Genomic DNA, 26,585 nt, shown 5'->3' on the forward strand with positions numbered 1-26,585 from the left:
AGGACTTCTAGTGAATATCTTTTCAAAAGCAAAGATGGAATTTGGATAGTTGTATCCCCGGACATAGTTCCGATGGCTGAAATTGGAAGCAGTTAGGAAACTGGAACACGTGCCCCATCCTTCCCTCATCAAGGAATTAGCTGATCATAACAAAGAAAGGAAGAGAAGGATAAACAAAAACTGCAGCACTTTAGCCAGTAGTGAATTCTGAAATCTTTTATTTGTTTCCATGTAAATATCAATATTATTATTAGCTATATTATTAATATCAATATTAATACTTCCTGAGAGCCAGAAAAGCACTAACTACAAAATTATGTCTTAAAATAGGGGACCTGCCCAGTATGCTTAAGAACGAATTATGATTTTGGATCAAGATTGGAATCCCTTAAGCCATCCCCTAAACAGAAAGTTACTAAGTAATGATTGCAGCTGCTTTTTGGAAGAATCCTCAAGAAGGCTGAGTGAAGATGTTAGTTTGTCTAAGAAAAAAAAATCCAAGGCTATACATCTTGACTCACAGCAACCAGTATGTAGACATTTAGTATGTACATTCACAGTTAGCACTATAAGATTCTAAAATGATCATTTAACAGGAGAGGAAAACAGGATCCAAAAATGGGAAGTTACTTGCTTAAGGTCACATAGCTAGTTACTGACTGAATCAAATTAGGTTTTCAATCTCCTGACTTTTCATTCAGCTCTCTTTCCACAAAACTTTGTTGTCTCCGAAGAAGGGTTAATTATCTTTCTGAAGGAATGACTTAAAGAGGACAAACATATTTTGATGGGTAGAAGTGGGAGAGGGGGTGAAGCTGGCGCATGGCAAAATAAAATCCCTGCATGGCCAAAGGAGGCCAGCATGGGAAGAGCAAGCCACGTGTACCCAAAGGGAGTGGGCATCTGTGAGGAAGGACCATGACACCAAAGACAGATAACCCACAGAACAATTATGCTTAGGCCTGGAATGTGCATGTCCAGGAGAAATATAGTTAGACATTTCAAACTTTAAAAAGTAAATATATATATTCTTAAATATTATCTAAGTCATAAACAATTACTTATTAGATATCACCCATTGAGTAACTTCAACTTTGCAGACCATAGTCAATAACAAAGAAATACACATACACGCACGCACACACACACACACACACACACACCCTACACACACCGACACACACAGATTTAAATTCTCTGAGTAGTTAAGACAAATGTCATAGAGTATCTTGCTCAGAACAATTCATGTAAAGCATTTAGCCCAATGCCTGGTCCACAGCAGACCCTCCACTGTTTACCTATGATTATGCTCATGGTCATGATCATGATCATGAGTATGTGAGTGCCTTGGCAGCCACTCAGAGCTTGGTTACTCTTATGCACAATTTCTCTTATTTAGCTTCTTTTTATGATGCATCTTTGTTTAGCTTCTCTCCATAACAGATTAAAATAGAGGGTGCAGAAACATAGGTGGACATAGATAAAACACATGGAAAACTGTGTTAAATAGATAGGAAAAAGTCAAAACGTAATTGAGGCCATTTAGTGTAGGGGCACACTGTCTTCCACCTTTCTGGGGATCCTGAAGATATCACTGTACAATCACTGTGATGACACAGAACCATCCAGAAAGATTCTATGTTATGTTATACACTCTAAAATGGGAGAAAAACATTTGCTGCCATTTAAAAATTTTATCAAAAATTTGAGTTCTTACAAATCATCTGGAAGTTTGTCCACAGTGCCATAAGCCTGATGCATCAAGAGGGATGTTTAAATTAAAAATAAGTGGATCTTTTCCCCTATTGGTATTGGCTGATTATTGGTCATTCTAGTCTCAATTATCAATGTGAGATCATATATGATATGATGGTGTTTGTAGACAGATGTCAGTATTTTTCATATAATAGCTTCTCAGTGTCTCGTCAGTATTTTTCATATAATAGCTTCTCAGTGTCTCAACATAAATTTGTGTTTAAGAAAAGAATTGCTTCATTTTTTAAACTAGCAATGTGGTATACATGTACAAGAAATGGAGCTGATTGTATATTCAGCATAAGCAGGAGAATGCACATGGGTTGCTTTGCCTCCTGCTTATGTCTTTTCCTTCCCAGACTATTTAAATTCTTACTGACTTTTACCCTGAGATGTCCAGTTTCACTGCTCTCCTATGCGATAAAGATAACCCTCACAATAAATTATCTTGCTCTCCCGAGTTTGGAAAAATCTCTTACAGTTTTCCTGAAATTTCTGATTACATTTTTCATAGCATCTTTGAAGGGAAATCTCTATTAATTACATTGGAGGCTGGAAAAGCAAAGTGGCAAAGAAAAAAAAAAAAAAAGCCCAGAGCACAGAGTATTCTTTAGCTGGCTGTCTTCAAGTCCTGGCAGCTGTTCTCAAGATGATTTTCCTTTTGAACTCCACCAAATGAGAGAAGTATTTAGGTACTATGCAAATAGCAACTAATTTCATCTTGGAGAGATACCACCTTTGACAGATTCATGTCCCCTTCCTTTGTCCTCTTCATTTTGATAAAGCCAGATGTCAAATTTCCAGCAAAGGGTAGTCAAGTGTCTTTTTCAATAAAGAAAGTTTATTATGACAATTTCCTGATCAATAGAAATAATGTGCCTTAAGGAAGGGGCACCTATTTTCTCATTTTTGTAGAGGTAACTAGTAAGCTTGAGGCAACCATCAGGGATGAGGGATAGGTGATTTAGAAGATGTGAAGATAAATAAAGTTAATTCGTATGTAAAATAAGTTTTAAATATCCCTGAGTTAGAGGATCTGCTTCAGGTCACATCCCGTGTGGCCATATATGGGGGCTAAGCTAGGACGACTTCTCCACTCCCACAGAAGAATCAGAGTCCTGTCCAACCCCAGTTAAGTGTTCTTGCTGGTGCCAGGCTTAGGTGCAGCCCTCAGGTCCTCAGTAGGCACAGAATCCACCAGGAGTTTGAAGAATGACAATCAATTCCCCACCATTCACCTGGATGTCTTTGTAGGCGGTATTGTGAGTGGTCACGTTAAAGTAGACTTTGTCCTTAAAAGCCAGATGGGCCACTCCAATGGAGTCGACAGATTTGACATTGCTCAGGGAGAAGAGAGGTTTCCGACCCTTCCGGTAATAAAGGCTGAGGCTGAGCTCCTCAGAGAAGTAGCCCTTCAGGGAGATGAGATAAAACCCATCACAGTTGATGATGATTGAGTTGTCTTGCACCTTCATGGTTTCATCCTTGTTTGGCGATGTGATGATGCAACCTGTCCCATTCCCACACTCTAAGGAGGGGAGGGCAAGAAGAAAAAAAAAAAAAAAGAATGATTTCTTAGCACAGCATTGGGCAACAATCTTCCAGTACATCTAAAAACATATGAAGAGAACATGATCGGGAAAGATTTTTGAAAAGAATAAAAGAAGGAGAGCATTGTGTTTCCACATGAGGGTTGGAGTCTGCTTTACCTGGGGAATGGAAGAAGAGGCAAAGCTAATACTAGTGGCCAAGAGGATTTCAGAATGGAGCTGGATGCAAAAACTAACAGGTTAGAGCAATTGGCAGTGGTCGCAACAGACCAGTGGCAGGAAATGGCACTTCGAAGTTTCTCTGATTTTTCAAAACCAGGAGGTGTTGCCACTTCAGTGCTTCCTTCCTTTTTCAATGAATAGACAAGGGCAAAGGGTAGCAGGAGTGCCCCTGCCCAGGGCCTGCACACCCCGTTCACACAAAGCAATTGCTCTTAATGCTGCCCTATCCTTTCTCCACCTGACTGTGAAGTGCAAGTTTGCCACATGCCCTGGGCACTGGACTTATCAACAGCATTTACTGTAATCTAGTTTTATTTGCTTTTTTGTTTCTCTAAATGGCTAGCTAGGGGCACCTGGGTGGCTCAGTCGGTTAAGCGGCCAGCTTCGGCTCAGGTCATGATCTCACGGTCTGTGAGTTCGAGCCCCGCGTCGGGCTCTGTGCTGACAGCTCAGAGTCTGGAGCCTGTCATTAAGCCTGTCATTGTCACTACCATGATCATCCCATGATGATTTTTATCAGTTACCAATCCCAGCTTTCAGCAGAATACAGGTTGAGGATTATTTAGGCTCATGCAAATGAGGCTAAGAGCTTCTTTGCTAGCAGTCACTTAAGTTCGATAATGCTGCCATGCCCAGAATGTCTGTGGGCTCAGTTCTGCTCGATACAATGTAGGTGGAAGAGTTCAAGAACACAGACCTGCTTCTCCATTTTACCTTTTTATTGCTAGTTTTTCCTGGAAAGTGCTTTGGGGAAAGTTACTACCACAGGAGAGAGAAGATAAAGGATGGGGGAGGACACAGATTGATAGCTTTGGTAGCTTTGTGTAGGGCCATTCCAAGTGTAAGGCAAAAAGACTAAATTTCTTTTATTTCTACCTCAGCCACAATATCATTGTGAATGGCCAAGCAACCACATCTCAGATTACCCACTCTGGTCCATGTCCCTTAGTCATAGGAAAGAATAGTCCCCACTCTTGGGCACAATTCAGTTAATTCTTGATTTGCATCAAGCCCAGGTGGCATAGTTTAAATTGAAAATGAAGACCACTTTTGGAGGGCAAGATATACTTCCCTTCAGGCAAATGAAGGGAATGAATGAAACAAATGAATATCCATATAGAAACTACTGGTGATTGTCCTAATACTAATCATGGATCCAAATAATGCTCTCCTAATAGTGGATCACCTTGCCTTCATATTTGGGACCTCCCAACTCTCATTAAGACAGAATATTGTCCTATAATCAACTTAGTGGGAAATGATGTGTCAGAAAGTCATCCTTTAGTTTTCTTACCTACGAAAAATGAGAATAATTCCTATTCAGAGGTTTCCTGAGAGACATATAAAGTGATTAATAGTGACAAGCATATATTTGGTAACTAATTACTCCCTTTTATTCTTTATACATTTTCTTTGTCCCTAATGAAAACAGCATGCAGGCTCTAACAATTGCAGGATTTCATACTTCCCAAAGAATAGGAAGAGATCCTGTTTGGGGGAAGAAATTAAGAGACTAGAAAGAAGATTCATTTAAAAGCGTGAATCAGGGGCACCTGGGTGGCTCAGTCGGTTAAGCATCCAACTCTTGATTTCAGCTCAGGTCATGATCTCAAAGTTTGTAAGATTGAGCCCCACATAGGGCTCCATGCTGGCAGTGTGGAACCTGTTTGAGATTCTCTGTCTCCTTCTCTCTGTGTCCCTCCCCTGCTCACTCTCTCTCTCAGAATGAATGGATAAACATTTTTTTTTTAAAGAAAAACATGAATCAATTGAACAATACTTACTGGTAAATTGTACTTTGATACTTTGAATTGGAGGATACTGAGGTGGCACCTGATGGAGGAAAAAGGATATATTTTTAGGAAAAAAGGTGAACAAATGAAATTGACAAGTCATATCCTATGAAGCAGAAATGCAGGAGCTATAGAAGGAATGACTTGATGAGAGACCATTTTTTCTATGAAGATTAGACCCAGACTTGTACCTGCTCCCTTGCTTTTCTATAACATTTCCTAAGATGAGCCAGGAGTATTCTGTCATGCAAGCATCTAAGATCTGTCCTCACCTCTGCCAAACCCATCTCTAGTATATTGTTTTGTCTCTCTGAGCCCCCCTTTCCCATTTTGGATAACAGAGCATTTAATAGTCATCTTGAGAAATCCATTGAGTCATAGAGATCCCCTCATGCAGAAGGCTGTGACCAGTCATTCCACCATGGCCACAAACTCCCAGGATGCACTGGGAGTGAATTCTGGAAGCCTCCTGGCTACTTCTTCTTTCACTGCAACACAGGAGTAAGACTATTCTGTCTTCAGATCATACGGGCCATAGAAACTGGTCTAATCCTTCAGAATTCAGTAGATTTGAGTGCATATATTTCTAACATTGGCTCTTTCTCTTTTGTTTAATGGCTTGAAAAACCTAACTTGAACCAAGCGAGTACTCAACAGCAAGAGAGGTAAAATAATGAAGAAAGGAAGCCTGAATAAATGAAATGTCTATAGTAATATGATGGTTAAAAGAACAAAGCAGTTCAATATGGAGCAATCTCCAAAATATATGAAGTGAAAAAAAGGGGGCAGAATCATGTATAAAATATATTACCATTCATGTTAAAAAATATTAATAATGCTTGTATGGGCATTAAATATATCTGAAGGAATTCTCAGAAAACGGATCATAAATATTGCCTCTGGAAAATGGAATTGGAAGCCTGAGGTCAGGAATGGGGGGACACTTACTTTTCATGGTCTACTTTTTTTATATTTTTAAAATTTTGTACCATATGCTTGTATTACCTACTAAAAAAGGAAATTAAAAAGAAAAACAAAAAGCACCACCTATTGCTCCTGCCTGGAACAACATCTCTTCTCACAGATTATTTTTGGCAAGACATTTTGCTCAAAGGCATGGTGAGGGATTTGTTTTCATACCCTGGGGTGTGGAATCCCTGCTTCCCACTCTCCTGGCACACCAGTGGCTGCAGTCAAGCGGATTCCACTGGGGACTGCCCACACACGAGGAATCCCCTACTTCCCTTCTAAGCCTTCTCATCACAAGCCTTACCAAGCTGAAACCAACAGGCAGCGTAGGAAGAAGGGAGAGCCTTTCTGAGAGCTGCCAGTGGTAAGCACATGGAGAGAGCTGTTGATTTAGGATGATTTGAGAGTCTGTCCCCTCCATGAACTGTTTGTGACAGCTAAATTAGTATCCTTCATGCTTAAGGCAATGTTCTGGAAAAGGGCCTCTCAAAGGGCATATTACATTATCACCATAATCCCCTGGGTAAATAAGTGCTCCCAATGCTCTCTAGCTGGTTGGTCCCAGCATGAATGGCCACATTTCAGCATGCAGCAACCTTGGTTTTAATGTCAGCGGGGCAGGTACAGTGTCATCCCAGGCAAGTTTCATAACTTTCCTAGAAGTCAGTTTTTTCATCTTTAAAAATTACCAGAAGATCACAGGCATTTCTTCCAGCATTAACTGTCCATGATTTGGATTTTAAAAGTTGCAGTGCTAAGTCAATTTTAATAAAAGAGAAAAACATGAAGGCTCTTCGTCCAAGTTTACATCAAGCTCTGAGATCTAAAAGCCCTCATGACTTAATTATTTGACTGATTCTCCAAACGCTCCCTGCAAATCAAAGGAAGTTCTGAATGTTTTGAAGTACCCTTACGAAGTAGGGGTGGTTATAACCAAGAGGACATTCTCTGAGACCAAGGAAAGCCAACGTGACTTCCTCTCTAGGGTAGATCTAACAGAACTCCAGGCTCAGGTTTCCTGTTTCTTCTCCTGAAGATTGACCAGTATTAGACATTTATATATTCTCAGAAGTTTTCTTACTGGCATCAATACCATTAAGTCTAGGAAATGTTGTAAAATAAAATAAGATTCTCCTTCTTTCCTCTTCTTCTGTGCGCTTCCACTTTTCCCTTCGTCCTCCATATTTGATTCTTCACACTCACTACCCCACTGCCCTGAACCACCCTCCCAACAGACCCTCCATAGCCTGGCTCCAACCTCCTTGTCAAGCTTTATTGCCACACATATCCTTTCCATGTCATACGCTCTAGCCAACCATTTTCTCCAATCTTTTTGCCCTTGACTAGAGCCTGGTAGGATGAGACAGAGAGCACAGACTTGGGAGTCAGATTCAGTTCAAATTGTGACTTATCTAGCTCTGTGTATTTGGAGATATTATATACTATTTCTGAGCATTAGTCTTCATCTGTGTGAAACTATGGCATAATAATTGCTATTGGAATGTTCCAGATGACTGTGAAGTTTAAGTAAGATAACATGTGAAAGCACCCAGCAATCAGGCTGGCGAGCATTTGAAATATATTTGCCTCCTTTGTTCTCTCTGCCAAAAATGTCCCTCCATCTGTGTCCATCCATCAAAATATCACCACCTTCAAGGCCTAAATCAGGAAATGATTTTTGGCTTCTGCCCTCGCACAGCGAGTGTTTAAAGTCACTCTGTTCACATGAATGTTTATAGCAACTTTGTTCATTATTGTCAAAACTTGGAAGCAGCTAAGATGTTCTTCAGTAAGTTAATGTATAAATACACTGTGATATATCCAGACATTGGACTCTTAGTGCTGAAAAGAAATGAGCTATGAAGCCATGAAAAGACATGGAGGAACCTTAAATGCATATTACTAAGTGAAAGAAGCCAATCTGAGAAGGCCACATACTGTATGATTCTGAATACAGAACATTCTGAAAAAGACAAAACCACAGAGACAGTTAAAGATCAGTGGTTGCCAGGTGTTAGGGAGCAGGGGGAGATGAGTAGGTAAGTACAGAAGTTTCAGAGTAGTAAGACTATTCTGTATGACACTGTAATGGTGGGCACATGCCATTATTCATTTGTTAAAACCTATAAAATGTACAACATGAAGAGTGGATCCTAAGGTAAAAAACAAAATAAAACAAAAACTCTCTATTGACTTCCACTCTACCACCATACGTCTCATCTGCTCTACAAGACTATTTAGCTGTATGACCTTGGGAAATTGGTACTAACTTGCTGAATTTCAGTTTTTTCACCTATAAAATGGAAATAATAAAATCTATATCTTAGAGTGAAAGAAGATTAAATAATACAATGTTTGTGAATTTTCACCACATGGCCTGGAATATTGTAGCAGTCGACAAATGTCAGCTGTTATTTTCGGATGCACATGGAAGACAAGATCCATGTCATGTTCTTAATTTATTCAGCACAACACTACTCAAGCCTTATATATGAGTATGAAATGAAGGAATTATTAAAATAGTGAATAAAGACTATCAAAGTCCCTGAAATATTAGCTCTTTGGCTCTCGTAGCCCAAAGAAACAGTACAAAAGCATCTGGGCCTAATGAGAAAGAATTACCAGAAAACAATCAGAAGATATTTATTTTACCCACATACAAACAAACATGGTCTTTTTTACCATGATGAAAAGCAAAATCCTCAGATCCTTTCCAGATACTAAAAGAAAAGGGAAAATATCAAAGGTCTCAGAGAGCTTCCATGTAAGAACAAGCTATAGAACAAAGCTTCTTCAATCTGGAAAGTCTGAAGAACCCACATCATTCTCAAAGGTGAAATCCAAACTCATGTAGGTCAAGCACGTCAGAAAAAGTATAGTCCTGATGTTGGAATGAAGTGGTCTCAGAAGCATAAGTATAAAGGAAATCGTTTCCTTGATGCGAACAAGAAATGTTTGTTCTACTGAATTATTTGGTAGTTGATTGAATAATATGATTGTCATATTATTTGGTGGTTTGAAACAGCATCAACAATTACTGAGTATCTGCTGTGTGGCAGGCATTCATTCAACTCTGGGAACACAAAGGAATAGAATACACAATTCTTATTTTTGACAAACATATGCCAGCTGAGGAAATAAAACCGTCCCTCTACATAAAACCTTTGGGAATCATCAATAGACAGTGTATGCGAAAAAGTTCCAGAGAACAAAAAAATCACTGCAGGCTTTGGCAGCTCAAGGAGAAAAAAATAGGACAGAGGCCTTGAAAGAGAGAAAGGGACCAGATAAGCAAAAGACATTCTATGGAAGAAAGGTCTAGAAATGAGACCATTCTTGGTATTCAAGAAAAAAAAATAAAAATTCACTAAGAACTTACAACATGCCCTGCATTAGGTTGTTCTTTCTCAGAATCATTACCTCATTTGCTGCTCAAAATAATCCTATTAACTATGAATAATAACAACCCATGTTTTGCAGATAGGAAAATGAGAATCAATGCTCTTAAGAACTTGCTCACAAATAAACAGGTATTAACTTGAATTTGGTTGAACTCCAGTCCCTGATAATAACTTTTCACTTTATCCTATATTATCTTAAGAGTAAAAAACAAACAAACGAAAAACACAAAACCTATGAAAACATTTGTCAGAGGGTCAAAGATTAATTTGAATTATTTTCATCATAATACTAATGAGGAATAAATATTAGGTTTTACACAGTTGTCAAAATATTCATATATATCTCAAAATATCCAGAAGTTCTCCAGAAACAAAGCTCTTCAGACAACTCTACAAGGTCGTCTGTATTGTACAGGTTGGCAAAATTTCTAGTGAGGCTCTGATTAGGTTCAGTTGTCCTGGCATGGAGCAGCAGGCCCGTGAACAAGTACAAAGTAGGTGGCAAGCAGGTGCTGCAAACAAGAGCCAGAATTAGGTCCATTCCTGGCCTCTCTTAGCATCTTGAGCACTGAACTGTCCAAGAACATGGTTGGGACATGTCTGATGACTAGAGTTTACCTAGCAGTCTGTACCGAGTTCCCAAAAATGTGATGCTTCATTCAAGGGCTCATCTTGGGAGAGTGTGAGTTTCTAATTCTGACTCACTGGGATGTGGCAGGAGGCTGCCACCTTTATACTCATTTGGCGTTTGCCACCTTTATACTCATTTGGCGTTTGTCCTGGAGAGGGGCATCTGTGGCAGGAGGGAATGATAGTCATCAAATATGAAAGCAGGAAGTGGGCTCCACACTTACTATGTGGGCCTTGCCCTTCCTCACTTGATGTCAGGCTACAGTGTCAGGATCCTACGTGGGAGTGCGCTGGGATGTAAATCAGTGTTGGATGGTGGGGAAAGCGATCTCTAAGGGGGACTCCCCAGTTGACCATGCCATCTCGCACTGAATGTGAGCCTCATCCACCTTGGGCTGCATGTCAGTAGAGAAGAACTGAGAGATCATGAAAGCACAACCTCACAAGCTGTTGGTGTATGTCTCAAGGAGCCTCTGAAAAGAAAGATGGAATTTTCCATACTTAACTCATTACAGTAGTCTGGGGAGGTAGACTCTCATCCTGCTGCATGTGTGTGTGCACTCGGTGGAAACAGCCTCCTTGCAAAGGGAAGGGCCCGCCTCTGATCGGGGAAGTTCACGAGCCCACTCAGAAAGGAATGAGAAGAATGGGCAAAAACTGGTACTTTGGCCAGGGAGGCTTCTGTATTCATAAAACCATATCCCCAAAGGTACATTTCTTAGAGATGAAGAGGTGTGGCCTTGAAAACCTCTTCTAATAAAGAGTCTTTTGTGGGGGATTTAATGAACATAAAGAAGAGCCGTTTTAATTGTCGTCCAAACACTTTCTCTTGCTCCTCCCCACCTTTCACCGTGACTGCTGGCACCTTTTTGCTGTAATTTTTCTCCTACTATTTATTCTCTTCCCAACTATACAACCCATGTGAAATCCTAATGTAGCCTGCTTTCTCTAACCACTTCCACTCTTCCTGCCAAACTTACTTAGTAATGGAGATCTCTCAAAGAGCCATTTACTGAACCTCTCGTAGCTCAGAGAACAAGAATTGTGGTTCCATTGTCCTCAGTGCTTAGCAATTAACAGATTCCTAAGAGAAATCCAGGTGTTCAGGTAAACAACCAAATGAAGCATAAGCATCCAGGTGACATGAACATACCTTCAAAATTATATGACTGACCTAAGACAACCAATTATATCCCCAAGGGAAGGGTATTCTTGTATCTGGGTTTCCCTTTCCAGATTAACTGGGGAAGTCCTTAAAGTACATTGGCAGAGGAGTCTACCAAAACGTTTCTAAGAACACCCTTCTTCACCCCAATGATTAAGTCTCCACCATAATATCCTTGTAGAAGCTTAGTCTCTAAGCAACTGGAAGGTTCTGTTAACAATGTACCCACTGTATGATTATGAGTCTTACAATGCATCAAACATAATGGCATTCAGTAAATAATGTTTGCTGAGCTAAGGTGGAACTTAGCCCCTTAGACTATGCCCAGACCTTAGCTAGTGGCTACATAATCACATAATCACATAGAGCTGACACTGGCTGTAGCCAACATTATACACTGCTCAAGGTTTTTTTAAATTGCCTCATTCTTCCTTGAGTACAAAGGGAGTAGCAAAATTATCACAAGCAATATATTTCTATTTGAAGTCACTCATTCCCCATTTCACTTGCTATACAAAAAGGAGGGATTGTTGCCTTGGGAGGGCAACTTAGTAGAACCGGACAAGGCATTCGTCTGGGAATAGGAACACCTGGGTCTGGTTTGAAGCCATCTATAAGTCCCTTCTCTTTCTCAGTTTCTAATTTCCTCATCTTGATGTCCAACCTCAGTTAAACTGATGGAAGAAGCAGTAAGAAGTGCTTATTCACACTGTGGAATAAACAATGCCCATGAACTCTTCCATGTCAGAGATTCAGCAAATCACAACATTCAAGAGAAACCCTGGGAGATTGGGTGATAAGAAGACCTTTGAACAGATCTTTTCAACACAATAAATCCCTCTTCCTTAATAAAAGCAGTAGGTCTCCTTCTCAAGTGACTCCTTCTGATGGTTAGTGAACAATCAAAGATATCTCTAGTGTTCTTTGTGCAGTGAAGCTCTTAGCCTCATTTGCATGAGCCTAAATAATCCTCAACCTGTATTCTGCTGAAAGCTGGGATTGGTAACTGATAAAAATCCTCATGGGATGATCATGGTGGTGACAATGACATCTTAAACTAAAGCCTTTCCTAATAGGTATAAAGATAGGTAGGTAGGTAGAGATATAGATATAGATATAGATATAGATACAGATATAGATAGTGGAATATTATACAGCCATAAAAAGGGTAAGATCTTGCCATTTACAACAATATGGATGGACCTAGAGGGTACAATGCTAAGTGAAATAAATCACACAGAGAAAGGCAAATATTGTATGTTTTCACTCATATATGGAATCTAAAAAACAAAATGAATAAATAAATAAAAGCAGAATCAGATCTATAAATACAGAGAACAAATTGATGGATGTAGGGGGTTCAGAAAAATGGGTTAAGGGGAATAGAAGACAGGGGCTTCCAGTTATGGAATGAATAAGTCATGGGAGTAAAAAGTACAGGAATATATGGAGATAGGTGGTGAACACAGCAAATGTATAGAGAGGTTGAATCACTCTGTTGTACACCTGAAACTAATGTAACATTTTATGTCAACAAAACTTGAAAAGTTTTTTTAAAAAAAACTAAAGCCTTTCTTTTAAGGAATGGAAGAGAAGTAGAGCATCTAATGCAAAAGAGGAGTGTGCTCACTTTATACTCCCAGTCAAGAAACCAGGTACTGACATAGGTAGATAGCTTTCTGTGAAGCTTCTTACTGAAGTTTCTCACTGTACCCTATGTGGTTATCCAGTACGTCTCACACACTGTTATTGCTTCTTTAACCATATTGTTTCCCCACTGTGTTGGAAACTCTGGGAGGGCAAAGAAGACCATATCTCACTCACCACTGTTTCCTCAGTGTCTGACAGGAAAATAATAACCATAGATATTGTTAAACAAGTAAATGAATAAGAGGTTTGTAGGGGTTTGAATAGTGTCACACACACACCCCCCCCCCCCCCCCACCTTTCATGTCCATCTGGAAGCTCAGTTTGTGACTTCCTTTGGAAATAGGGCCTTTGCAGATGTAATTAGTTAAGTTAGCATGGGACCAACTAGATTAGGGTGGGCCCTAAATCCAATATGACTGGTGTCCTTAAAGCAAAAGGAGAGGACACAGTGGTACACACATGGAGATGGTGAGGTGAAGACGGTGACAGAGCTTGGGGTAATGCAACTACAAGCCAAGGAAGATCAAGGACTCCCGGGAGTCACCAGAAGCCAGAAAGAGGCAGGGAAGGACTCTTCTCTAGGGCCTTCAGAGGAAAGACTTCTCTATGGCCCTGGAAAGACTTTGACTTTGAACTTCTACCATCCAGCACTGTGAGAAAATACATGTTTGCTGTTTTAAGACACCTAGTTTATGGTAATTTATCATGGCAGCTCTAAAAAACTAACACATTATTGAATAGGTATTTACAAGTAGTGGCAAATCACACTTTCACATTAAAGTAAATCTTTGAATCAGAGTCTGACGGAATTACAAAGGCCTAGGGAGATTATGTAGTCTAATCTCCTTATAATTTAAAATAATAATAATAATAATAATAATAATAATAAAAGAGAGAAAATCGGGTTCAGAAAAGAAAAGATGAGCTAGTACCCAAATTGAGGTCCCCTTCTCATCTATGAATATACCAGACATGCAATATTCCATCTTATAAAAACAACCATAAGGTATTATGCAACTGTTAAAGCTTCATTGATCGTGTTACCTACGTTGGCATAAATAGATTTAACTCTCTTTTAGAAAAGAATCTTCCTCCTCCATAGTAGGTCATAAATCTTTCCCTCAATTTCTCCTCAAAAACTACGAATGCCAGAAAAGGAAACAAATTTTAAAACAGCCAGACAAAATTTGTAAAGCCAAGAGTCATGGAGTCTTAGCCAAGTGTAATGGAAAGAGACAGGACTAGAATTTAGACCTCGTCTTAATTTCTAACCCTGACTTTTCTATGTAAACCTAAGCAAGTCTCAAGCCTCACATTTTCTCATTGAAAAACTGGACACAAATATGTGTGTAACTGCCTTCAAGGTAGTAGTGAATTAGTGAGGACAAAAGTACAGAAAAGATCTGCAAAAACAAGGGGCTGTTATTGGAAATAACAGTAGGAGTGACAGCCCTCAGTTATCCCTCCAAAAAGATCTTGGCGTTCCCAGTCTTCATTGTACCATATACAGGGCCAGGTTAGGAACTTTTGGGGAGTTTGAAGCTAAAAACACTAAGCACCCAACACATGAGTATTTCAAAATTTATTTTATATACAAAACATACATTTATAAATTTATAAAATATATAAATATAAAATATATAAATATATTTTATATATACTTAACTGTACAGTATGTGTTTTACAACTTATTTTATAACCCATCAGGTTTTTATATTTGCCCTTAATGACTGTTTTTGCTGCTTGCTTTCAATTTTTTATGACACTCTCATCTTCATCCAGACCTTTGATGATTTCTCTGGCTCTGCCATAGCTATACCTACAGGAAAGCCCAGCCCTGAGGGTACACCATTTAAACTCACTGGACTCTCACTTCCCCACATATACAGTTTGCATTTAGGGAATGAAGGAAGCATTACTATCATATATAATGCTCACTACATTAGTGTTGGGAGAATTAAAGTTGAGTCTACTGTCCATTTTTCTATCGGTCAGAGTATGTTCTTAAATAGCATTTACATGTTACCAAAGCTAGACAAATTTATACAATTAACAAGCCACCTAAGCTACATCTTAGAATGAAAGGTCTGTGGAAAGCAAATTTGATTATGCTAGCCCTATCCCCAATGTTTCCGGTATCATGAAAAAGATGGCATGCTTTTTCTAGACGTAATTTTCGACTCTATTTGGCAACCAAGTCATTGGAGAATTGGATAAAATATACCAAACTGGGGGGGAGATGGAATAGGCATGTTCTAAGTGTGTCATTTTAGATCTCTGAACCACTTTCAGATGCTAACCTGATAACACTGTTATGCCTTCATAAATTTCTCCCCTTTGCTCTCTTTTCTCCCACCCAGTCGTGGGCTCTCACTTAGAAATCTATGTTCAGAAATGCTAGCATTATTACAAGGGTTTTGGGACTTGTTTTTAACCCTAAAAATTACAGTAGCAAAGTCAGTGTTCATGAAGCTAAGGTTAACCTTAACTATGATACGCTTTCTGAGGTCACGGGGTGTGCATACATGTGTATACATGCCACAAAGTAAACATTTTAGTGGCCCTAGCCTTATGGAAGCATGTTCATGAATAATAATAATAATAATAATAATAATAATAATCTTAGCATTTACAAAGCTCTGCAACACAACATTTGCTCCTCACAACAACCAAATTCTGATTTTGGAAATGATTAAACTGATGCTCTGGGAATTTTACAGAATTTACCCAGGGTCATGAAGTTAAAAGGCTGGACTGAACCAGTCATCTAGTTTCTGGTCCAGCACACTCTCTCCTGTATACCAACAGCTCCTCCAAAAGTTTGCGATGTTTTGTAATTTCATGTAAGGAAGTGTTTTGATTCCTTCATCTGGAAAGATACGGACATCAAAAGTATGGATGGTTACAAACAAAACACACAAGCTATAGGGTGTCAGGACCATCTATTTCACCTGGGACTGGGAAATAACCTTTCTACTTTGCAGTTCAGTTGTTTATTTTCACTCACCAAACATAACATAAAAACAATATTGCAGGGGCGCCTGGGTGGCTCAGTCGGTTGAGCATCCGACTTTGGCTCAGGTCATGATCTCGCGGTTCGTGGGTTCGAGCCCCGCGTCAGGCTCAGTGCTGACAGCTCAGAGCCTGGAGCCTGCTTCGGATTCTGTGTCTCCCTCTCCCTCTCCCTCTCCCTCTCCCTCTCCCTCTCCCTCTCCCTCTCCCTCTCCCTCTCCCTCCCCCTCTGCCCCTCGCCTGCTCACATTCTGTCTCTCAATAATAAATAAACATTAAAAAAATTTAAAAAAAGAAAACAATATTGCACATGGCTTCTCTAACCTAGATGTCTCCAGAAGATTAATGTTCATTTTCTATGAATGAAGAATCCCTGAAGAGGGGAAAGCTGCAGTTTCTGTAAGAGTGAAGGGCACAGAAGTAATAGCTACTAAAAGAAATAGAATTGGAAGGGCAGGATGGTCAGCCCTGGGCAAGGCTGGGTTTACTTGGTGCTGGTAGTTAGGGGCTGACATCAGAGAAAAGGAATCAGGAGATTATACTCTTGGGTCTATACCAAGCTTTCCAGATCTCCCATGCATGTGTGGATATGTTTGTTTCTGTATCTGTATATGTATGTGACATTTTCCAACATGATCTCTCCAAATTACTCTGTCCTATTTTGAATATGTGGATGAGAACATGTAGCTAAAATTTTCATTTAGGAAATATCATCACTGTGTAGAACATATATCTAAGTTTTTCACTGAGAAACTATCATCACTGTGTAAATAGTCAACAATATTAGGCCCCCGGGTACTCTTCATCCTCTTACACATGGATCAGCACTTAGCTTCCTGAGAAATAGGCTCTTTAAAAATAAATAAATAAATCTGAGAATGGTTAGTTTTACTGTGGTGCCCCCTAGTGCCATATGAGATTTGATTCACTTTCTGTATTTGCCAATAAGTAGGCCACACAGTAGAGAAGCGAAATTTGGAGAAGCAACAATTTTAGTAATGTTTCCTGTATTTTCTTTTAATAAATAAATGTGCCCCTTGGCAAGAGTGACAAGACCCTTTGTGATCTGCCCCCGCCTAAGTTTTCAGCCTCATCTGCCACTTTTCCCTATGAACACTTCAACTATTCTGAACAAGGAAGCCTTCTGCCCCTACCCAACACCATCTCTCTTGTCTGTTTAAAGAATTTCCCCTCTTTCTTCTAATATCAGCTGAAGCATTACCTGATCCCTGAGCTTCTACCGTCTCTGAGTTTATGGGGTTTTATCTCTAGATAGGCTATGTCTAATGCTTGCTCAAAAATCCAAAGATTCTGTATGTTTTTATCAGTACCTCCCCTAAAAACCTGAGAAATATTTAATGACAAATCAGTTCAATCCTTCAGATGTTTCTTTTCAATTCTCACAGAATTGTTTATGAAATGCAAACTCAGTTGTATCAGAAATCACTTATTTGCATGTTATTAAAAAAAAGAATTTCTAAAAACTTGTTAGGTTGCATGGGGACACATTTAAATTGAGCTAATCTGAGACAAGATTTTTCAGGCAAAAACACCTCTTTTTCTTCCTAAATGATACAAATAAACGTCCAAGTTATAGCCTGACATTTCATCAATAAACTGTGAATTCTAATCCTGGGCATTGTTGGTACAGAAGAGGTCAATTCACTTTCCAAGCATCTCCACTTTTGTTCTTCCCACCAGTAAAAGTGGAAGGAATGTAAAACTTTCACTGGGGGGGTTGCTGAAGAATCATCACTAAAAAAGGGCACCTGGGTGGCTCAGTCAGTTAAGTGTCGGACTCTTGATTTCAGCTCAGGTCAAGATTGAGCTCGGTGTCAGTCTCCGCTAAGTGTGGAGCCTGCTTAAGATGTTAAGATGATCTGTCTCCCTCTTTCTCTGCCCCTTCCCTGCTCACACATGCAATTTTGCATGTGCGCTCTCTCTCTCTCTCTCTCTCTTTCTTTCTCTCTCTCTCTCTTCTTCTATCTCAAAACAAAATTATCACTAAAAGCCCTCACCTATATAGAGTGCTATAGTGAAGGTGGTATAAATCTCATAAGAGCCCTGGCTTCAAAAGCCCTGAGACACATGGATATAATTTACACAAACTCCATGCTTCAAGGGTCAACTTTTTTCTGCCATTGTTCCCAGATGAAACTACAGATACAATTGGGAGCTTTATATTTTAAATGGTAGTCCCAATAAATATCTAAAAATGTCTATTGGCTTTAGTGACAGAAGCACTCAATTTTATAACTTGTGTCATGAATATTCTTCTAAGGCATCCACTTCTTTCCCCTTTCTAAATAAGGCATTTAGCTAACCCATATTAAGTTATCTGATATGTGTATGATATGTGAATAAGTACAAGTTACAAATATATGTGCAAATTTGATTTCCCCCAGTCCCTTCTTAAGAAGCATAAATCCATAAGCTTAGACACAAAAACCTGTTTACTTATATTTTGTATTTCTCAAATCCTCATACCCATTCTACAAATATATATATGAACTACATACTCACAGGATATCGAGCTGTAAGAGATCTTTCTGTTCATGTGATCCAGCTGCCTTGTGTTAAAATGAGTAAATCAAGGCCCAAAGAGGGAAGTTACAGAAGGAGTGGGTAAGATCTATCTTTCTTTCTCGCATCTCAAAAACTCAAACTTCTGCTTTTCACGTAAGTAAATAAAACTCAACAGAGTGGTGAGAAAACAAAAGGTTATTAAATAAACTTGATTGAAGAGAAAGCCCACTGTCAAATGAAGTTTAATAGCTATATCTGTATTTTTTTACAGACCTATACATGCAGGCAGTTATTTTATAAAGCTAAAAGTTAAATGTAGGAAATGAAGAAAAATCATGATTATGTTCCAAATATGTTTTCCTGCAATAAAATAGATCCAGTTTAACTGGAAAAATGATCATCATTTCAGCTCAATTTCACCCTTTAAACACATCACTGGCATATCATGTGGTTTTTTTGTTTTTTATTTTATTTTAGTGAAAGAGTGTGTGTGAGTGGGGGAGAGGAGGAGAGAGAGAGAGAGAGAGAGAGAGAGAGAGAATCCTAAGCAGGCTTCACGCTCAGCATGGAGCCCAATACAGGGCTTGACCCCATGACCCTGGGATCACGACCTGAGCCTAAATCAAGAGTCAGACACTCAACTGACTGAGCCACCCAGACACCCCTGAAATACCATGTTTTATAAAAGTAGGGGTTTGATTTACATCACCACCAACCCCATCCTTCAACCCCATTTCAACCAAAATTCCAAACAGTCTTATCAATGAGTTTAGGAAGGCTACCAGTCTATGTCCCTTTTTCAACAGCTACTCTATACCCTTCTCTCCTCTCTCTCTCTCTTTCTTACATGCACACTCACACACACACTGCCGCCACAACCATTTGATCAAATTCCAGGGAGAATACACATGACCCATCTATGCTATCCTTCCCCCTAATAGACTAAATGAGATTAAATGTAAGGACCCATTATGCTGCCCTTGGTCCTACAACAGTACAAGAAATTATGTTAGCTAAGACAGTCTAGCTAAGAAATAAGAAAAAAAATTAAAGGTAATGTCAAGTGAAGAATTTCAAATATCTGTGCCAGAAAAAATTTTGTATCCTGAGTATATGAGAGCACATTTCTTGAGAAAACAGCTCTAACATACCTCCTGGGTCTTTGCTTCCATTTCTGTGCCAGGACCACAGAAAGCGAATTCTCTCCTAGCGATGGGCTCACTGTGAATTCGAGCATCCTAGAAACTCGTGCTTATGTTTCCTTTCAAGCTCTGTTCACCTAGTCACTGGGTGATTTGCCAGAAAGGACCCCTCTCCTTCTCAGCATCTCCTAGGTATTGACAGTCCAGGGCGGCCCTGCCACCAGCTGGCTATAGAGCTGTTTCACCTTTTTCTCTTTCCTGCTCAGAGCCCTGGTGCAATTGTTGAGCCTTGACTGGGGCCATCTGTCTTGTCTTTTTATCATCCCACGGTGTAAGGAAATATGTAACACTGTGGTTGTTTGAAAAGCACTCTCAGGGCTCCTAGACCTGGTGAATGCACTCAGCTGTTCTATTTTTGGTCATTCTCTTTGTTTTCTTCTCAGAAAAGCCTAATTCCGGTCTATGTCTTAGGCATCCTGCCATGGACACGTTGCTCCTCCCCCAGCCCTCCCCTCTAATCGCCTACTCTAATTTCACGCAAGGGGCTCTGCACAGAGAAGGAAATGTGTGGCAGGATGAAGAGAGGACTGGCACCTTGTGCTCGCTGGTCTGCAGACCTGACATGACACCAGCTACGCTTCTGGAATTTAGGAACATGAGCCCTCTCTGCGGTACAGTGATCACAACCGCACTCCCGCCGGCCTCTATACACCAAAAACCCCTACTTCCGGTAGACAAAGACAAGCCCAGGCATTGGCTAGGACTCTGCTTATCTTCTCCTGGTCTAATTTAAAGTACCCAGTCTCTGACATGGCCATCAGAAATGAAAGCTCCTACTGTCTCACCTTTCCCAGGGAGAGGCTTTTCCAACCCAAAGCAGCCTGCCAAGGAAACAAGAATGATCAGACTGGCCCCAACAAGGAACCATGGGAAGATTATACATTTATTTCCTTTTCAGTGGAATCTCTTGTAGTCAAGAGCATCCTTAAAGACCTAATAATGTTTGTAGTTATAAACAAGTAAATGTAAAAAATAATGTAAAATGGATCAGAACAAAGAGAAGGAAAAAGGGAAAGAATATCTGCATTAAGTGGGGGAAATACTTAGAAAGATGATCACCCACTACACAATGCATTGGACAAAGTGGGAAGAAGACAAAGTGATGTCTGTAGGTTGTGACTGGCAGAGAATAGCTGAAATACAATCTCTGATTAAGTTGGTGGGGTCATCATTTGGCCATGTATGCATATGCATATGAACATGCACATCTCCGCCCTTAAAAAACACAGGTTAGCTATTTAAAGGAACTTAATGTTGGTACCTTCAGCATTCTTCAAAAAGCAAATCACCTATGGGGTTTATGAATGCAGTGGAAAGGTGGAACTGGTCCCTTTCTTGTTTCCTTTTTATATTAATCCCCTGATCAGATGCTTACTAGCAGAATGGATAAAGCAAGTATAGCAGTGGCTCCATGCTTCAAAGCGACAGCTCATAAAGGAATGTCAGGATTCTTGCACTGCGAGGAAAAGAAGAATCCAGAAGCAGTGCCCATGCCCTACCTCCACTGAGCCCCACCACTGCCACTACTGAAAAGAAGGAAGGAAAAGAAAGACAGGAGGGTGTTTGACCACACTTTACAATCACTGAGGGGCAGGTCGGGGGGCAATCAGGAATTTTGACATCAGACTATTTCCAAATGACTGTAGCTGCTGGAGCTACCATCATCACAAGCTGGAGGAAACAAAGGGCCCAGTGGAGCATCTTACCTGGGAAGCATAGAAGTGCAGGCAGATGTAGGTGAAACACAGGAGCAGCCCCAGCCCCTGAATTACAGCCGCCACCAGCAATAGCTTGTTGCTCTGGAATCTTCGCCCTGGTGCGTTTCCCACATTCTCATCCAGGGGTTGGACCCCTTCCATCTTCACAATCGGGATGCAGGGAAGATGAAAACTGTAACAAAGGGGAGCCTGATGGAGGACTGACCTCTTCCTCACAAAGAAGGAGGGGAAGGGAAAACAAAGCTTATCAATCAGAAAATACACAGAGGTCCTGGGACCAGAGATAAGAGGCAATTGAAAGAACAGAGCACACTCTCTCAGTTTTAACACTGCAGCTTCTGCAGGCAGGCGGGGGAACTTCTTTGTGACTAATCTGAATTTCCCCTTTACTTTCTTTCTTTTTTTTCTCTGGGCTAACAGGGAGTTGTTTTTGTGGCATTCCAGTTCTGATTTGAGTGACTGCGAAATGACAGTCATAAAAGTGTGCTAATTTCTTAATTTCTCATTGCACCAGTAACCAAATTGTGGGTCACTTGACAGAGATAAAAATCATGATCCGTTGATGGAGGAGTTCCTCTATCCCTTCCCTGAGATGTCTTAAATTGTAGAAGAGATTTAAGGAAAATGTTGGACGTAATTTCTCATCTGCACTTTATTGGGTAACTAAGCATTGAACCATCGTACAAATATATATATATGATATTTTTAAATAATTATATATATTATATATATTATGTATACATATATTTTTTAAAAATCACACACAGACCATTCTTTAAGTGAAAGAGAGAAAAGAAGAAAATAGGCTGGTGGATCATGTAGCAATAAAGGAGGGAGATCCTCTGATTTTAGTACGTTATATTATAATAAATAAACTAGTATATATCAAGCATCCACTATTGTCAGACACTGCGCTAGACAGCCTTACAGTCTTTTTCTCACTGGATCCCTTGAGGCAAAGTTAGAAAAAGCTTATATGATTAATTTTAAGTATAACAGAAAAGAGGCAGAAGAGTATCCTGACGTTTTCCTCTTCCTTCCACTTTTCATTTTCCCCCTACATAATTTTTGCATGAACAAAGAAATTAATTGATTCAAATAGGCTTTGAGGATTGTTCCTTCCTTTGAGGTTAGGGGTGGGACTCAGAATTTGGAAAGTAAGAGTATCCTACCAATAGACGGGCACTACTTACCCTTTAGTGCTGAGATAAATGATAAAAGGAAATAAGTCATGTAATGATTTAGAATGTCAAGTCCAAACTGACAGATATTTCCTGAGTACTTAGTAAACCCAGTGCTGTACTGGAGGACAGGGGTATGCTGGGGAGGGGATGTTTAAGGCACAATTCTGTCTCTTCTCTGAGCAAGCAGGTCTCTCTAAGCTCCCGATGAGCCATTCAATAGATACTTAAAGAAAGAAGGGAGGGGGACTATTTTGATATTAACAATGTAAGATGCCATATCAATTTAATTTTAGAGAAAGTGGATATAAGGGAAATGGAAAATAAATTCATGGGTACAGCATTATTTGAGGAAAGTATGGATTAATATCCTCAATATAATAATTATGCCTTGCACTTGGAGAACATTTTGGTCTTCAAGTTTTTGTCTGAAAGATAAGGTAACAGACACTTTGTCATAGACTCCAAGCCAAAATTAGAAAGCAAGTTCCATTGAAACTTATCTCTAGCTAGTTATTTCTATGCGCAAAGTATATATAACATACAGGGTATGGAGGAAGGAAAAAATGAAAGAAATAATTGTGTGTAGAGCCCAATTCTTGTGTAATAGTTGATAGTCATAAGTAGACATTAGACTCTACCTATTTACTCATTTACTGTCAAAGCCTAACTAACAGAATCAAAGGAGAAAAGCCTAAAATACTGTCTGAAACTATAAAGACTAACTGACCAAGATTGTACAAAAACTATTAATGCTGAAATCACAGAAAATGTTTTTAAATGACTGTCAAAAATCACGGAAAAAATGAACATTTAGAATATGTACTTGCGCCCTAAGCCACATCTCTTCTCCCTGTTATCGTGGTTTCTGTGAAGAAAAACTACCATTGCTGGTTTTCATGAATGAGGACTGTGCGACAGAATCAGTTTCCTTTTTTTATTTTTAATGTTTATTTATTTTTGAGAGAGAGAGAGAGCAGGGCAGGGGCAGAGAGAGAGGGAGACACAGAATCCGAAGCAGGCTCCGGGCTCTGAGCTGTCAGTGCAGAGCCCAACGTGGGTCTCAAATCCATGAACTGCTAGATCATTACCTGAGTCGAAGTTGGATGCTTAACTGACTGAGCCACCCAGGCACCCCATAATTTTCCATGTTTTTTGTTGTCCCAAGAGAGTGCAGGGTTGGCCATTGCAGTGTTGGGGCCAGCACAACTGTGGCACCCCTCTCACCTCCCTGTGGCAGTCTTCCACTGCCATATTTTGCCTCCTTGTGATTTTTTTGTTGAAGTCTAAGTGATGGCGTACATTGAATCATTTCTTCTTTCATTGACCACATTCTGACAGCTTCTTCACATTCTCTGTGGGAAGCAGAGGAATACAACCGGAAAAGTAAGTCTAACTTGGCCTGGAAGTTCCATGCAAGGAGACCCTTTGACAGACCACATAAGAAAGTTGGGCTGGTCTGGCATTTGGAACGAGGTCTCACTGATGGCGTTCTGTCTCAGGCAGCTGAGCAGAGTCCTCCATCTTCTCAGCTGACATGGTCAATGATGTCAATTATGTTACCTGAATCTAGGGGCCATTTTGTAAAGCTCCTCACAGAGACTCACACACACAGACACACCGGAGCAAGCCAGCCTTGGACTTCACTCCAAGCAGTTATCTTCCCATAAGTCTTTGACCTCTGAATGAATAACCATTTCAAGACTATGGAAAAGAATGGAAGAGAAAAGGCTTTGATAGCTGACAGGATACCTCATGTTTAGAAAGCAGCAAAACCTTTTTTTTTTTTTTTTAATTTTTTGGTTGTGGGGGATCTGTTTTGTGTTGTTCTGTTTTGGTTTGCTTGTTTGTTGGGAGGGCGTGGGGGCAAAACCTGGTCTTTCATTGGTTTCTAAGTCATGTGGCCATTTAGCAAGTATGAGCCAGGAGCCCGCGCGCTCGTGCAGGGGAAATAACATGAGCAAAATAGGTTCTCAGTCCTCAAGGAGGTCCTAGACGGGAAGGCAGGATGATCACAGCTAAGAAGGGAAGAGCAGCACTAGCCAGGCAGAGGGTGAGGGAAATGCAGCCAGTGAAGCCACTTGTGCCTCGCCCGTTTGGGAAATGCAACTGGAGAGGGGGACTGGGAAGGATGCTGAGAGGCTCTCACAAATGGCCTTTTGTTCTAAGTTAAGAACTTTGAACTTTATCCTGAAGACCCTGGGGTAACAAGGAAAGGTTTGAAGCAGACTGTGATATGATTACATTTTAGAAAAATATCTCTTTGGGTGAAACAGAAATGACCGGGTGGGATCAAGGGGACCATCTGGGCGACTTTTCCAGGGCTCCTTGTGCCTGCTGAGGAGAAGAGTGCAGTCTAAACCCACCTCTGCCCTGAGCTGTCCATATCCATCCTTGAGCGAGAGGCTTCTCCCTACAGGAAGGGCAACCTTTATCTTCCCACAAAGGTGTGTGCGGCTTCCCAAGCCCTGAACAAAGGGCTGCAGATAAAAGCCCCCCTTTTTAATTCATAAAGTCCCCCCTTTTTAATTCATAAAGTCAGAGAGGGCACTTTGTTCTAATTCACACAAACTATGAGCTGGGGTGGAACCCTGGGCTTGCATTATTTAAGTGAGAAATAATAAGGTCCTATACTGAAGCTGAGAGGGGAAAGAGAGAAGATATTTAGTGACTATTAATTCACCAAACATTTTGAGGCCCTATTCTGTGCCAACCTCTGAGAATATAAAGGAAATCATAACTAAGCTCTGTCCTGGGACAGGTGACAGAGTAAGATAGATGGTGATAGAAACAAATGCATTTCAAATGTCAAAAGCCTGATTTGGCATCTGCCTTCTCAACCTGCCCTTGATCCTAATGTCCTCAATCTGGTTAATGTTTCAGCCCTTCAGAATCTCAAAACCCCAGAATCAGCTTTGACTCTTCCTCAACCCTAATTGGTCAAGCTTTGTAGGGCTGTCCCTGTAACACAGCTCATACTTTCTTCCACTTTGCCTTTCTTACCTCTGAACTCCTGAATGAAACTTAAAGCTGTTCTCCCTACTTCCATTCTCTTCAATCTCCAATCCATTCTGCTTTGGCAGACTGTTTAAACCTAGTGATGACCAAAATCCTATCAATGGCCTCCATCTCAAAGAGGATGTGACTGAAATTCATCGCTTGACATTCAAATCACCCCATAATGGAACCCCAGGTTTCCTCTCCAAACTTACCTTCCCCTGTTTCCTGATTTCTGATAGTTGCTGTGCCTCAAATATCCTTACTCTCCATCTCTGACAATCGAAACCTTCACTCTACATACATACTTTCCATGAAGGGCTGGCTGCCTTCATGGCAGTAAGCTTGCTGTGCTCCAAAAAGGCTAAACAAAAACCCTGAGGGAATCCTGTTCAGGGAACACTAGCATCGAGTGATGCCTAGTTGATCATCAGAATCACTAGGATAGCTTTTAAAAGATTCAGATTCCTGATCCCCTTACTCTAGAAATTCTGATTTGAGACATTGGAGTAATGCCTTGTGAATCTGTATTTCTAAACTTTTGGTAAGAGCCATATTTGTGATTTTCCCCAAATGACCACTTAAGATCTCTTTTGCTGTTACATTTCTATGATGAGACTTCCCTGAGCCTCCCAGAAGAATGCAGTTGTTTCCACGCCCTGTTTTGAGAGCATTTATCGTGGTCTGTCTTGTCTTACAATGATTTAAATCTGTGTCAGTCTCTTCCATGAAAGATGTTGTGTGATGATAAGGCTAAGAGTCTTAGGCTGCGCTCACTCTCAAGGGCCAAAATAAATAGTCTTTCTTCAAAGAA

At 40.2% G+C, this 26,585-nt stretch overlaps 1 protein-coding gene across 1 annotated transcript; it reads right to left on the reverse strand.

Annotated features, from left to right (window-relative positions):
• Window positions 1-312: 312 nt before the first annotated feature.
• On the reverse strand, window positions 313-21,734 carry TNFSF4 (TNF superfamily member 4). The gene is made up of 3 exons (XM_042925791.1): window positions 21,582-21,734; window positions 5,312-5,360; window positions 313-3,283 (listed from the first exon to the last, which is right to left on the reverse strand). Exons 1-3 carry the CDS (start codon window positions 21,732-21,734, stop codon window positions 2,934-2,936), a joined length of 552 nt encoding a protein of 183 aa, XP_042781725.1. The 3' UTR covers window positions 313-2,933.
• Window positions 21,735-26,585: the final 4,851 nt, after the last annotated feature.

The sequence above is a fragment of the Panthera leo genome, chromosome F3 (assembly GCF_018350215.1).
Source record: "Panthera leo isolate Ple1 chromosome F3, P.leo_Ple1_pat1.1, whole genome shotgun sequence".
In the NCBI taxonomy this organism is placed as follows: Eukaryota; Metazoa; Chordata; class Mammalia; order Carnivora; family Felidae; genus Panthera; species Panthera leo.

Coding starts and splice junctions, on each gene's coding strand:
- TNFSF4 (XM_042925791.1), bottom strand. CDS start 21,734: ATGGAAGGGGTCCAACCCCTGGATGAGAATGTGGGAAACGCACCAGGG. Junction 5,361..21,581: donor TGCACTTCTATGCTTCCCAG/GTAAGATGCTCC, acceptor TTCCTCCATCAG/GTGCCACCTCAGTATCCTCC. Junction 3,284..5,311: donor TATCAAAGTACAATTTACCA/GTAAGTATTGTT, acceptor TCCCCTCCTTAG/AGTGTGGGAATGGGACAGGT.